General features: G+C 43.7%; 2 protein-coding genes across 2 annotated transcripts in view; one reads left to right on the top strand and one right to left on the bottom strand.

The window, feature by feature from the left end:
• The window catches only part of mrpl11 (mitochondrial ribosomal protein L11), a 50,396-nt gene extending 49,053 nt beyond the window's left edge, over positions 1-1,343 (top strand). The window contains exon 6 of the mRNA XM_008303886.1: positions 1,113-1,343. Coding sequence (XP_008302108.1) covers positions 1,113-1,221 — 109 coding nt within the window. The 3' untranslated portion in view covers positions 1,222-1,343. The remainder of the gene's footprint in view (positions 1-1,112) is intronic.
• Positions 1,344-5,258: 3,915 nt separating this feature from the next.
• Positions 5,259-9,144, bottom strand: npas4a (neuronal PAS domain protein 4a). Its single transcript, XM_008303897.1, has 8 exons — positions 8,970-9,144; positions 8,405-8,568; positions 8,217-8,319; positions 7,800-8,109; positions 7,568-7,677; positions 7,281-7,416; positions 5,405-7,176; positions 5,259-5,287 (listed from the first exon to the last, which is right to left on the bottom strand). Exons 1-8 carry the CDS (start codon positions 9,142-9,144, stop codon positions 5,259-5,261), a joined length of 2,799 nt encoding a protein of 932 aa, XP_008302119.1.
• Between the last annotated feature and the right edge of the window lie 6,036 nt (positions 9,145-15,180).

A 15,180-nucleotide genomic window follows, 5' to 3' on the forward strand; every position in this document is an offset into this window, starting at 1 on the left:
AAAAAAAAAAAAACAAAACGCAACTTTTGAGTCCACTACGCAGTACACACAGGCCACGGAGGAGCGTCAGCAAAATAAATAATTGTACCTGGTCTACAACTACATAATAAACTCTCCAGAAACACACAATAACTTTGAAACCTTTGAGGAAACTAATTTGTTTTCTATCTGTGGATTGTAACATTCCAGGATTGCAGTGTCACAGATGTGCAGTGGTGCACGTGTTGCATAATGTCCTGTTTGCATAAAATGACTAAATTTTTAATTTTTTTTTGCATGCGAAGTGTAAAAAAAACAGTAAAACAGTATTACAAGACACAATATTATTAATCCTGTGTACAATCAGTATCTAATGTGAAGTCAGACCTCATAAATTCTGCAAAAATTACCTATTAGAACTTTGCGCCGCTTGCTTTTGTATTGGATTTTTTAGATGCGACTTTGCAAACCTGCTTGCTTTGCATCTTAAGATCCACCTGTGTGTTTTTTTCCCCTCATATTTTCAGATATTTATTGTTTATGACGTGCACAGAGTTCCATTTATTTTGCCATCAACTGTTCGAGTTTTGCATTCAAGCACAATCATCCACTTGTGCCGCTTCTACCTCCACTTCAGTTAATGATGTTGTACTTCTCCCAGAATGAGTTTCTCCCCCTTACTTAAAACTTAACATGTCTTGGGGCAGCAGTACATTATGTTTTATTGAGAGTACTGTCAGTAGAGAAATTGGTATCTCTACATCTTTTACAATGGATTTTTCCCCGGATGGTTGTTGAACACTGCTGCATTGTGGTGAGTCCAGAAAGAAGCCAATTCTCTTTGATTCTGGGTAACTAACCCACAAATTTATTCAAGTTAATGTTGCAGATAGCTGAAGAATTTTCTGCTGTCAATTAGACATTTCTGCTATTACATGTCACTGCACAGCTGGAAATATGCTGATTTAATACTTGTCATCCACATTTGTCCACTTTCATCAAATTCTGCGTTGTTGCTGGGAAATCCATAATTTACATTTGTCTTTAAAGTGTAATTGGGTGTTGCTATAGGCTGTACATCCCTGTAGCAATTGAATATATTGTTTCCTCCTTCTCCCCCTCCCCCTCTTCAGTCTTTCAGCTGATGAGTACAGAGTCTTCCTGGAGCAGAGAGCGGAGAAGTTGAAAGCAGATGCTGAAGCGGCTGCTGCGGCTGAGGCTTCGTTGGGAAAAAAGAAATGAAGACCTGCAATACTGACCTTGCATTCCTGTTTATATTGACTTTATACATGTACCGCATTCATGCAGAAACACTGTTAACGTTGTGTCTGGTAGATCTTAATAAACCGTCAGTTGTTACATGATTTATTTCCTTGTCTTTATTCACATCCGATATTAAGGTGGTGTAATTTCAGCATTTACACCACCTCCATTTTGGCAACAAAAACATCCACTGAGATGCTGAAAATATTTATGACCCTGAGTGATTCATTTCCTCCGAGCCGAGCTAATGAAAATGTAATTGCTCTGTCTTGGAAGGATTTGTATATTCAGTCTCTTTGATGTTTTTATCTATTATTAACACTTCTGGAAACAGTTTGGCTGTTTGAAAGGTTGTGCAGATGGTTCCCTGCACATTTCAGACTTTTCTATGAATCTGGGCTCTAAAGGGTTCATCAAATGAATTATTGCAAAAATCACAGAGGAAGTCAGGTGAGATTCATATATTCCTAAGGAATTATCTTGTACAAGTTTCTGTTGTTCACATTAATGCGTTTATCTACTTTAATTTTGTTTAAACATGTCAACTAATTAGGTGTTCCTGTCAGTCAGGTATTTGTTTTTTAGCTTTAAAGTATTCAGATTCTAAAATGTGAGGATAATTTACTGATGTTTATATTTTCGTTTGCTTAACGCTTTGTAAATCGTACAGTTTAGGGGGTTTCAACTGTCAGTTTGACAAAACAAGCAACGTAAAGATGTAAACTTGGACATTTCTCACAAATCTGTGACATTTTAGCATAGTTTTTGTCAGCATCAATTTCAGAAACTACAAAACTGAGAAATACTGAAACAAGGAGGAGCAAATAGTAAAACGAATTAACTAAATGGAAGAAAATCACACAGCTGTGCTTCTGGCAGTTCTATTGTAACTGGTCCCCATTTCTTATTTGTAACTGTTGATAAATTAAAACTTCTACAATATTGGAAGGAAGACTTATTCATTAATTATTTTTTATTCATAGCAAAATTGCAAATACATCAGTTAATATTTGGCATATTCCCAGGTAGAAACAAGCTCAATGAATCATGATTATTTGCAGTTATAAGTTCCATAATGATCATTCACTGCACCTGGGAAACAGTTTTGTTTGAAACATTGGTGTGATTGCTACTGTGATATGTGATTTTATGCATCTACTCTTATTATTGTGACAATCATTCTATCCATGTCATCTAATTCTATAAGAGCCATATATTTAGTTCCGGTTTAAACAGTGTTGATCCAAATACATTGTACAGACACGGGAGTTTGCTTTGGTCAAGTTAACATGAAATGTAAAAACTATCCTCTCTTTGCAACCTTTACACCACATGACTTCACACACAGCCTCCGTCACAATTAGCTCCACTTGGGTGCAGTGTCTGTCTTTACCAGAAGATAGCAGCAGTCAGCTGTGCAGCGCTCCTTCCACTCATCTTACCTCTGTCTCCAATACTGCAGCAGGTAGTGATGGAACAAAATGTTCGTGTGCAGCAAAAATGTATAATGTTTAGGGCTTTGCTTCAGTACATACATTCGACCCTGTGTTTGTTTTTTTTATCTTATATGAAGGACAGGTGATGAAATCTGTCAGAAAAGGGATTTTAGGCCTCCATCCATAAATCTATGAATCTGTAATCTTTTATCTCTCATAAGAAAAGGCACCACATTGTCGGTTTAGTATTTTTAATTTTGTAATTTTATGTCTACCTTTCCACTGTGTGGCGATGAAGCATCAGTTTGTCCCATATCCCTCTTTACTGTACCTCTAATTTTAGCCTTCTCTCGCTCTTTCTTTGTCCCCCCTCTCTCTCTCCAGCCCTCCCCGCTCTGATCCTTCTGAATAGTGTCTGAGAATAGACGGGAGGCTGTTTCAGTCAGAGCTCTTGAGCAGGAATGCCTATATATGGAGTCTTACACCACGGCAAGCGCTGATAGAGTCGCAGGTACATCAGTGAATGTGGGCTACTGTGATTTGTAAAGAGGGGTGGCGGGGGGGTCATATGCCTACTATTGTGTGTGTGTGTGTGTGTGTGTGCGTGTGTGTGTGTGCATCATCATAAGTGGGAGGCCATCTGTGTGTGCCCGTGTGCACATCCTCGCACGCAAAAACCTCGATGCCAAGTGTGTGCGTCAGTCTGAGTCAGATAGTGTCTCATTCTGTCTCGTCATGTGTGTGCGTCAGTGCTGTTGCTGAGCGAAACTCGCTCCAGGGGAAGAAATGGAGGAGAGTGAAGGGGAGGGAGAAGAGAGGCAGGGATGGTGGGATGATGATGATGATGATGATGATGGTGATGATGATGAGGCTGAGGGAGGAACAGGGGGCTTGACTATGACGACACAAGTGCATCAGCCGCATTAAGTGCACTTTAATATAAATGCATTTGTATGACAACCAAATACACTTATAAGCATCACAATAGAACACTGATCCACAATGTCCATTCTGCAGTAAGTAAGATGTTTAGAATATATTCCATCTTATGCAATAAAAATCTCTTTCTTATATGTACAGACCAATAACTGTTTCATACAAATGTACAAATGTGTACAACCTTTCTGAAAAGAACATATGCCTATATCCACAGACATAATGCATATGCATTAAACATCATTTTCAAATATCACACATACAATAATATAATTTTACACATGTATATTAACTTAGCCTTGAATAGCTAGAACGTAGGAATCAATCCTTTACTTGACCGTAGACAACTCTACGTGAGCATGTCGACACCATGGGAATTGTACCATTCTCAACCCGTGTCGCTTGGTAACTGAATAGAAATAGCACCCCATCCCTATTTTCATTTTTTAAAACAAAACTTTTGTATTCTAACCCCTCTCAAAAAAGAAGAATCGCTCATTCACATAGTCAATTGTGCCTCACTACACCGCACTCCAGTGGAGCAACGATGTAACCGTCCATGTTGAATGGACAATGATAAAGAGTTCAGAGTTCAGCAGGTCAGGGCCATTTCAGGCACACAGGAGCCGCTATAAGCTGCCAGCATTGCAAATATTGATGCTGCAAGAATATCCAGCCGACTGCCCTCAGGCCAGGCAGGACCTGAAGAGCCCACATTCAGAGTCTAATGTACAGTACAGCGTAGCAGTGGATTTGTGGCATGATCAGAGCCCCGGCAAACTTCCAGACAATCTCTTGTTTGGCGTAAAGTGACAACATTCTTGAGATCTTCTCACGCCAGGATCTCTTCACATGTTTTCTTTTTTGTTTTGCACATCACATTGATACACAAGATTTCAGATGGAGAGATAAATATGAAATGTTAAAGGTCTGAAGCCGCAAACTCAAAGCTCAAAGTATCTCAGGTTTTGTTGAATACTGTATTTTGATGCTGCCTTGCAGGCCGTGAGAAAGAGTGCTTCCAAACCAGAGCTGTAGTGGCTCTGAAAACTGGACAGAGGATTTCATGCAAGAAATCTTCCTTTGTTTGATGTATTGATAGTGCTCATCCTAAGGATGTAAAAAATTTGTAAACATTTGACTTCCAATACGTTTGAGGTTTGGGTTTGCGTTGCTGCATGTCAGGCAAAAGTGCTAGAATTCATCTCCCTATTGAAATAGCAAGGAATGTATTAATTTTTTTGTTCACAACAGATTTTTCACTACGAGTGAATACGAATGCGCGTCTGGAAGTTAAACAGCGCTTAGAAGTTCGAGAGGTTTCTCTGTCTGATCATATCTGAAGCTCATGTAACAGAGAAGCTGAGAGACACCACATGGACTCAGAACCCAGTCAGTTGTGGGTCCATGCAGTTGCACCATCATGTAAATGTTGCACCAATTTTGTAGTAGTATACAGATAAATGACTGAACAAAAATATAAAGCCAATCTTTGTTCTTAGGTGACATGTAGGAGTTAAAGTCCTTAAGTTGTATATACATTATGTATATTTATACACTTAATTATTTTTTACTTTTCAGTAAAATTGGCTCCACAAAATATGACAATATGCCATACTTGATGAAGTAAGTCACAGACTTATTTTAGAACGGAGGAACACTTCCACTCCCATCTGGAAGACAAAAAATAGAAAAGAGAGAAAGAGAACGTTAGTGGTGCATTTTCAGAGAATGATTTGTCATCTCATTTTAAAACAGGAATGTGAGATAGAAGTGAGACAGATTCTTACCTTTGTGGAAGCACTGTGGCGATGGATGACATTGGAGTTGATACAACTCAGGTTGTTGCCCTAAGCCAGGGGCGATCGAGGCACCTGCCCCAAACATGGGTTCCAGGACGGCCAGTTCCTCCAGGAGGGACTGAGTGCAAGACACGGCGGGCGTGGGCGAGGCGATGGGCGTGGAGGTGGCGGGGCTGGGGGAGGCAGTGAGGATGAGGGGAGGGGAAGCTGGGATGGAGGAGCAGGAGGACACAGGAGATGACACCACCTCGATCTCCATTGCTTCCTCCACTAACCCCTCCCCATCTGCCTTTACCCCGGCCTCAGCAGCCACAGTCGCCCCGCACCCAGCCATAGAGTTACATTGCGCCGATTGGACGCTACAGACGTGGCCCACTCCCTCAAACTGGGAGGGTTGGCGCCAGCACACTGGGGTTTGAGGAGAGGTTGGGCTGCAAGGGTTGGGCATAGGGGAGGTGGAGGGGGAGGTGCAGGAGAGGCCGGGCGACTGAGGGGGAGCGAAGTCATCTTGGAGAAGGGTCTCTAGGATGCTCTCTTCAAACAGAGAATCATCATCATCAAGGAAGATGGGAATGTCCAGACCTCTCCATGCTTTGATGGGATAAAACTCCCTAAGCATCTGGAGTGAATCAGGAGTTTCTATGGCTGGAGACATAAAGGGGGAGGGAGGGGAGGAGGAGGGTGATATGGAGGGAGGGGAGAGTTTTGACAAGAGTGGATCCAGGTAGAATCCCTCTGCCAGTGAGCTAATGTGCTGAGCTAAGAGGGATATTTCTGCTCTTTCCTTCTCCCTTTCAAGGGAGAAGAAAGAGAGGCAGGGCTGTTTGCCGGGTGAAGCTTCGGGGGTGAGGAGGCCCTCGGGAGGACACTGGAGGGGCCCCAGTGGTACGTCTACATACAGTGGACCCCGGACCTCAGGCAGGGTCATGACTGTGCAGTCCCCGTCTCCAGGGCTGTCGGGTGTTGGGGGCAGTTTCTCGTACAGGGAACCACTGCAGGGCTCAATTGGGAAGAGGAGCTCAGTAGATGGGGTCGGTAGTGAGAGGGGGAGCTTGGTGGAGAGGGTGGTGGGAGGAATGGGGCTGGAGGCGGTAGTCGGTGGGGCTGTGGAGGAAGCTGAGGGGGCCAAGGAGGTGGTGGCAGTGGCACTTGTAGCAGAGGGGGGAGGAGTAGTGGTGCCAGTGGGGTCAAAGCTGAAGAGGGGCTCGCCGAATGGAAAGCTAGCCCCACCAACCTGGGGGGTGTAGGGCGGAGTGCACACAAACTCTTTGGTCTGCTGAGCTTGTGAGGTGGGCACTGGGGGGAGAGGCAGGGGGAGAGCTGGCAGTGGAGGGTCGAGCTGGAAGGATGGCGGCAGGAGAATGTTCTGGGTTAAAAAGTCTAAGTCTGCTACTGTTTCAACAGTGACTGGAGTGGGGGAGGAGGCCGCTGAGGGGGTTTCGGTGGGATGCTGTTGAAAGAAGCTTTCCTCCTCCAGAGAGGAGATACTGGAGCGAGGATCACCCTCCAGCTGCATGGCCTCAGGAGCAGAGCTCCCTGGTTCGTCAGAGGAGCCCACGCTGCAGCCGGCAGTGCTGAAGTCAAAGGACTGGGCAGACAGGCCGCTGCTGCCTGGGGTGAAGACCTGGTCTGGGCTGGACAGGGTTTCTGGGGACTGAAGACTCAGACTCTCCTGCTGGGAGGTGCCAGCACTCAGGACCAGGGTGAGCTGGGTCTGTTCTGAGCTGAGCTGCTGACGCACTGACCAGGCCTCAGAGTCACTGAGCAACAGAAGGAGAAACAGAGGAGAACAGGAGAGTTAGGTTTGTGTTTTTGACCACATTTATGTGATGGTGTGTGTTTTTTAAAGAAGAGCAGTAAATACCTGATTATGTAGTTGTTGCTGCTGATGGGGATTTCTCCAGGCTGCAGTTGTAGCACCATGTAGAGCCAAACCCACGACTGGTCCTGAGCCTGCACACGCACCACCATCTCAGCTCTGCCCTCTCCTCCTTCTCTCACTGTGGAACAATAGTTGCAGCACAAGTTGGCATCAGTGTGTAATCCTATTAATCATCATAGTGTTCTTTGCTGTGTGGATGTGCCAGTGGGCACAATGTGTGTAATCGTGTGGGCATGCATGGTTGTAACTGGTGTGAAGAGTACACTTACATAGGCTACGGTGCTGAGCGGAGGCATGTGACAGATCCTGTGGGTGGAGGAGGCTGTACCAGGAGCGAGAGCGTAAAGCTGTCACATCAAAGCCAAGATAGGCGCTCACACTGCAGGGGAGAGTGGGCGGTGATGTGTTAGGAGGAGGATGTTTCACCACTTTACTTATCTCACAAACCAATTCATGTTACAGCAACAGGTTGAAGATAGTGTGTTATTTGTGTGAGCTCACCTGTCCTGTGCTGTCTGCAGCCTCATGTCCCGGCCGTGCTGGGAGTGGAAGCAGGCCAGGAACAAGTTGGCCTCAGCCAGGGGAGGGGTGGAGGTCGACTCCCTCTCGGCCCCGGGGCTGGAGCGGGTCGGATGGGGCTCCAGAGGGGAGCAGAAACACACCCACACGGGGTTGGAGGTCCAGTAGGACCCGGCAGCAGGAGAGGGGGAGGGGGGGGAAAGGCAGCGAGCTCGGATCAGAACCAGCTTGTTTCCAGCACTCTGCCTCCGCACGGACTTGGAGGTGTTGAAACGACAGCGGAAGAGACGGTCTGTGGAGGAGAAGAGGTTTATTAGAAATCACGTTGGAGGAGAAAAAAAAACAAAAAAAAAGACAAGAATAAACTTGCGAAAAAAAGTGTACATTTTGTACACTCACCCATTTCAAGTGATGAGGAGGTTGACAGGTTGGTCCTCATGATAAAGTGGTCTGAGGCGTCGATGATATCATACACACTGTCTCCCTGTGCCACAAGATCCACCTGAAAAATGACGGACAGGGATGTTATTCATGGAACACATTAACGCTCGAATATACCTGAATGCACCAGAAGCGTGAAGACTCACCATGGAGTGTCCGAGGTGCTCGGAGACGCTGTCTGACAGGTACAGGAGCTTCCCCTCTCCGGTCAGCAGCATCAGAAAGCCCGGCAGCGCCTGCATCAACTCTGACAGCTCGTGAAAAGACAGGAACCGTGCGCTCTCCTCGAGACTAGCAGCAGTTCCCGCTTCTAGAGGAGAGAAGATGATAGAAAGACGAAGAAAAGAGGTCAAATTTGTTAATAAACATGAAACTATGAGAAAGAACACAGTGTATCTGAGCTGTACGTTAGCGTGTTTCAGCACCGTGGACAGCGACGCTGCACTAAAATCGCTGAAGCATTTCAGCACCACGGACAGCGACAATGACCAACGTAACGCTTTTATCAGTTTCAGAATCGATTATTTCAGATCACTTAATGAGCTCACAGCTCCAGAAATGATCCATAAAATCACGTTTAGATCAACACAGTCGCCTGCAGTACCGCTTAAACACTTGTTGATTCCAGCACTGCGAGAGATTACAGCCCGTCTATTGCAGCAGCGGACATGAGATTCATCAACAGGTCGTTTTTGTTCAGTTGGTTCTTACCTTGAGTGAAGAAGACAGATTTCCTGGTGTACATGCAGGCGAGGGACATGATGTGCAGGTATGAGAGCCGCGCTTTATCTGCATCAGAGATGGGCAACAAGTCCTTCAGGTTCCGGATCTCGGCGTTGATCTGGTCCCGTCGAGCCTTGGAAGCTCCTTTGGTTGAGCGGTACATTGTGGCCGGCTGCTGCGGTGAACTGTGGAAATTCCTCCGGATAGAAGTTGCTGTGAGCGGAGTGCTGCTGAAGGTCGTGGCTCGGCTGAAGTGCCCCGTCTCCAAAGATGTATCAAGAGACAGGTGGTAGAGAAGCTCTTGGGTGTGTTATTGGACTTTCATCTCCGCTGATTATGTTTGTTTTCCCAGAGCAAGGCTTCAACAACAACAAAAAACCTTCTCCTGTCCGGTCTCCGTCCGCTTTATCTCCGCCACAGCGTCCGGCTCGGATGCTGGCCGGCTGCTGGATGTCCGTCCCTCCTCTCGGAGTGCAGGTGAATCGGCGGCTGTGGTCGCCGTCTCTCGCACAGAAGTCCGGAACCCGTAAATCTGGTTGAGGGACTCTGCTCGCCGGTCACTTATATAGCCTGGGACTCCGCCGGAGTAGGGGGGCTCCCGACGCACCAACACCGACGTAAAACGGAGGGAGGAGGGGTGAGGAGGGGTGTGGGGAGACGTGTCTCATATCAGTGTTAGCATTGGTGGAAGTCTCCCCCCTCCCTCTCCCGTACCCTCTCCTCTCGGTGACTCTTCCTCGACGTCAGCTCTTCCCTCTACTCGGTGATGACGTCGGCCTGAAATCGGGAGCTCCGGCGACGCAAAAAGCCCGATTTGGACAAAACCGAGTAAGGGGCGGAGCAAGCGTAAAACGTAAACGGAGTCACCGGACTCCGGTGTATTGGAGGAGGAGGAGGTGGAGGGGGATGAAGCGGAGGAGGAGGAGGAGGAGGAGGAGGGGGGAGGACGGGATGGGATGGGAGGACTGTGCTGAATACGAAAGAGGTTTCTGTGTTTATGTGTCTGGCACCTGAGCTAGACTTTACCCGTCTCTGCCTGTTTGGCCCCGGACCTGTCAGTAAACACGGGCAGGTGCTGGTTCGGTGCGATCCAGCACCTCGTTCTGACCACATTTTCTGTCAACCTTTTTTAAAAAACAAAAAACAAAAACAAATCATTTGATGTTTTGAAGCTGCAGCGCAGAGCAGCCGGTGATGGAGGAGACACGGACACGGATGCAGAGGCTGCTCCACGTCGCCTTTTATGAATGGAAATCATTTCTAAGCAGGAATCAATGCAGATACCTTCATATAACATGTCGACAGAATCCATCTGTTTTGTCTGTTAGATGTAATCGCGGCGCATGTGTCGTGTCGATCATTTGCGCATTTTCGGTTAATATAGGCGATAAAATACAAAATCGCTGTTCGCCTTTTTTTCTGCTGCATGTTTCAATGTGTCGGCTGCTGTGCGAGCAACGACACACACGGATTTCCTGCTTGGCGATGAACAGTAGGCCTGAGATAAATAATGCGAATACATCTGAATTTACATTTTAACATAAAAGAAACATCTAATAATCATTGAAAACATGGTCAGCAGCTATAAAGGGACAGCAGGACAGTCGGACAGCAGTTTCGACATCAACCATCACACATGTTTTCAGCATTTTAAAGGCGCTTTAATAATCGACTCCTGACTCAGACTCTTCCTGTTTTTTGATCTGCTTCAGAGTCACACTGACGATTTTTTTAGAATCTCAATGAAAAGTCATTTTAATGAATGGCGTTCATGAATAATGAACAAGGCGCGCTCGCAAAAAAAAAAAAAAAAAAAAAACGCCAGCCGCGAATTGCGCAACCTGCGAAATCCGTCTCCGGTCGCACGTGAGGTAAGCAGTGCTGTTTCTAAAAATAGATCTCAGCGGTGACCGACACAAGGACTGGGAGGCGCGCCCCCGCGTAGCCCCGCTCCCATCGGCCTATTTATAGAGAGGAGATTTCACTGCTAGACCCCCAGAAACAGCTTCACATCTGGAGGCGAGTGCACCTGCAACACACACATACACACTCACGTACATACACACGCACACACACGCACACACACACACACACATACACACACACACACACACACACTCACACACACACCTCTAAATATTCTGTGTGTAAAAATGTGTAGTGATTTGGTTGTACAACTGACAAGAGAGAATATTCTGGCACATTTCCTTATTTCAGTAAGGCTCCAGGCTCCAGGACATAAATGTAAGTTATGCCAGGTGGAACAACATAGTTCCAAAGGGATATAAATCCGGATCGGTCTTATCTTTAATTATCTACATAGTCCAGATCTACACATTATTGTTATTACCTAATGTGTGAATGAAGAGTCAACAGGTCAAGGCCCACTTATTTGATCACTTTGCACCACTGTTGACCTGTTGAGACACTGGTCAGTATACAGACGATATGTCTTTGTTGGGGACCTTCAGTCTTACTTGTTTCAGCCTCTGTCCGTCCGTCTGTCTGTGTGTGTGTCTGGTTTTGATTCTGTATTTCTTGTCCATGCAGGTGTTTGTGGGTCTGCCTCTTGCTTTTCTCACTGGATGACTCAGCCACCTCTGCTTCCTCTCCTGTAGTTGTATTTCCATCACTGGTTTGCTAATGACCTAAAGGTACCAAACTGTTACCAGATGATCAGAGCAGACTTACAAATTTGCACCTCGAGGTGGCGTTAAATTGACAGTTTTCCTTCCGAAGACAACCCCTAGTAGTTGCGTTTTATCTGCGCAGTTTTAATTTGCTTTACTCCTGAAGGTGCCTGAAGCCACGACAAATGAGAGATATGAGTTTGTCATCTCTGCTGCACATCACATGGTCGAGCAGCGGCCCTACAGCAGGAAGAGACACATCACACACCGGTCTGTTGCCAGAGTGGGGACCGTAACGTGGCAGGGCAGTGACATCAGTTGTCCTTTTGGCTATTCTGGTTGCACGACACACTCATTCATTAGTGCAGTACACTCAGAGAAGACATAATTACAGAAGCTGCCATGAAAGAACTAAAGTTGAGTCATGCTCTTTTTTTCAGGTGCATCAAACAAGCTTTTGTTTGGTTTGATGAAACAAAAAGATCATCCAGCTAATCTTCCTGTATCTGGACACGATGAATCTGAGTGTCAACGAACAGGTCAGTTTAACTTCCACTCAGCGTGTCCAGAAGGCAACATTAAATATAGTTTTAACTGTGAGAAATCATAACCTGTGTGTAGGATCAGTTTGGATCAACTGTGATTTATTATATCTGCTGAGTTCAGGTGGAAATCACAAATTTAAAATTGTTCTGATGGAGCAATTTCACCTCACAGATACCCAGAGTGTAGCTTTCTTTGATAAAAAGGAGAAGATAGAGGGCCTGAGAAACATTCACTCATAAATCACCTTGAATCTGCATTAGAGCTGAAGCTGTTGATTAATCAAACAGTTCATCAACCGAAAATGAATGAGCGGCTACGATAAACCACAAATCCAAACATTCTCTGCTTCCATCTACCTGTTTAGTTTTCAATCAGTTTACTTCATTCCTGCAAGTTCATTAAATCTGACCATTTTGCTGCGGTTCAGTCACTGTCAGTCCTTATTTATCCAGGCTGATTGGTTTTCTGCTGCATACATCTTGTGACGCTGAATTAAATTGTATACTTGCCACAATATCACTTTAGAGCCCACCATATGGAGTAATTCTTCCAATTTACTAGGTAATTCAATTTATCCACACTAACACATACATGTAGGTAGGTCCAAGGGAACGATGTGAAATTAGGGAGTAAAGGAAAATTATTTATTAGGAGGGTCAGTGCCACTACTACTGAACTACAAAGCTGGGATGGACGTGATGAGTTCTGTAGAGTTTTTTTTCCATCTACTGACTTATTTTTGAATATTACCGTGTACAACTGACCCACAGAGAAGGAGTACCCATGATTTTGTTCGGTGCGTTTTTAGTTTGGAGCAAACAAAGACCAGGAGGAAGAGTTTCAGAAACATGCTGTAGAATTACAGCTGTTTACAGGCTTCTGTAGTCTCCTGTAAGTGCAGTGTTACTTGATGTGCTATAGGTTTATGTGCATTCTGGACTTCAAAACTGTGCAGATCTAACAACAACACTGCAGGAAACTTCTACATAAAACATACCTGACACTGTTTGCTGCTCAACAGCAATCACTTCGTTAGAAAACTTCAGTGCAGCATACTCTTTTGTGGCATTTGTGCAGCTCTCAAAGATGTTAATGTTCATGCAGCCTTTAACCCTCCTCGGCCAACACACACTACAAAGTATTATGGGTGATCTGTTTCCACCACTCAATTAAATGCATGGTTGTAAGATCAAAAAAATCCAATTGATTGATTTAGATAAACCTTTAGGTTTCAAACATTGTTTTGATGAGTTGTATTAAGGGAATAATGCTGATAATTGCACCAAATTATTATTGTATTTAATTTAAACTGTATTATTTGAATTGAAACAAAACTCAAATTGTAGTAAATTAATTAGATTGGCATAGTAACTGATTTTTACTCCACCTTGAGTTCAGGATGTCACATCCTTAAAAACTTCAAGTGTTTATACAAACAGTTATTAAACAATTGACCTATGAAAATACCATTAATATTAGAGGAAAGACTAATTTAACAAACTCAACATAGTTTATTGGTTCAACATTGTCACAATTGGAAGTTGTCAAAACTAAGAAAGACTGTTGTGTTCTTTTTTTGTTTTGTTTTGTTTTTACAGTGCACTTAGTCACATCTGTTTGAATAATTTGATTGTAAGTATCTTGACTGACAGATATCCCAACAGCTTATTTTGGTGAGACAATATAAATATTGTAAGACATACTGCAGTCCAAGTTTAAACAAGGTGGTTTTCTTCTACTGACGCTCCCCAACTCTCTCTTCTGGACCATTTTCAACAATTTTCCAACTAAGCTTTTGGCCTGTAGTATTTTTTCCTTTCCTCTATAGATGGTGAATTATTGAAAACTATAATAATTACAAAAAAGTATAATACACATGAGTAATCTAATGCAGTCCACTACAACATCTCCACCATTTTTACCTCCATGTCTTCATTTTTTGTCTGTTGTCAGAAAGTTGATGAGTCAACTTTATTTTTATTTATTGAGGTCACAGTGGGAGGTAGTGGTGGTGTACTGGACTGTATTACATTAAAAAAATGTTCACAATATTTTGTCCGCCCAATTCACATACACGAGAGAGGCAAAATATGGTGTGGAAATGCATAGCCGCCTGTCAAATTCATTTTTAAGATGCATTTTTTGATATTATCAAATCAATCTATGGGCTTTGTTTAAATTAATACAGGGCTATTTTTAAGTGCTCAAACTTGATGTTAAAAATTTGCAGTGTTTTTGTAAAATCCTCCAGAAAGAAACATCTGGGGGGGGGAAAGAAGAAAAAAAAAAATGCATAAATAAAATCAAGTCTTGGGTTTCATAACAGAATTGTTTAAAAAAAAAGAAAGTATGTACAGTAGAAGTTCTCATCTTGTCCCCTATTTCCCTTCCTTCACATCTTGTTTCCTTGGACATACTTGTTTGTATAAGTATACACTGCATTTGTACACAACCTTGCACTATAATTTGCCACGAATTTAACCGCATGTTCCAGCTACACATTAAAGCACTGCCCTTGCTACTATAATAACATTATTGCATTGACCTACTACCCTTCTGCCTCTAAGAAATCCTTTCTAAAGCAACAAACTCACAATTCACTGACATTTTTGTCTGGAACAACCTCATGTTGCATCGTGACATTTCTTTCTACTTGATTTCTCTGAGTTAAAAAAAAAACATGTGTCTGTCATCAGTGGTCAAAATGTCTGCATCTTGGTGTCATTAGTATAAATTATTCAATATAACTTCTCCAGCATTCTTCTATCTTGTAAAAGAAAAAAAAAAAAAAGTTAATTATGCAGACAACACATTTAAGTCTGCTGCATCATTAACTAGCCTATAAGCAAATCTGTGGCCTTGTCTCATATTGGCCATCATTAGAGTAGTTAATGACAAACAGCAATCATTAACTCATAAAAGTTTATTTCTTTATTGTTAGTTTCAGAATTATGACTGACTATAAAATAACTATCATGTATTTGACCTTTATGTTGACCACAAAGTGTTTGTGTGTGTTTCAT

The sequence above is a fragment of the Stegastes partitus genome, unplaced genomic scaffold (assembly GCF_000690725.1).
Source record: "Stegastes partitus isolate 25-593 unplaced genomic scaffold, Stegastes_partitus-1.0.2 Scaffold39, whole genome shotgun sequence".
Lineage (NCBI taxonomy): Eukaryota > Metazoa > Chordata > Actinopteri > Pomacentridae > Stegastes > Stegastes partitus.

What these genes read in the sequence shown, in the direction of transcription:
- npas4a (XM_008303897.1), bottom strand. Translation starts at nt 9,144, where the DNA reads ATGTACCGCTCAACCAAAGGAGCTTCCAAGGCTCGACGGGACCAGATC. An exon ending in CTGCAGACAGCACAGGACAG is followed by an intron (nt 7,678 to 7,799) that starts GTGAGCTCACAC and finishes TCTCCCCTGCAG; the next exon opens with TGTGAGCGCCTATCTTGGCT. An exon ending in AGCAACAACTACATAATCAG is followed by an intron (nt 7,177 to 7,280) that starts GTATTTACTGCT and finishes TCTGTTGCTCAG; the next exon opens with TGACTCTGAGGCCTGGTCAG.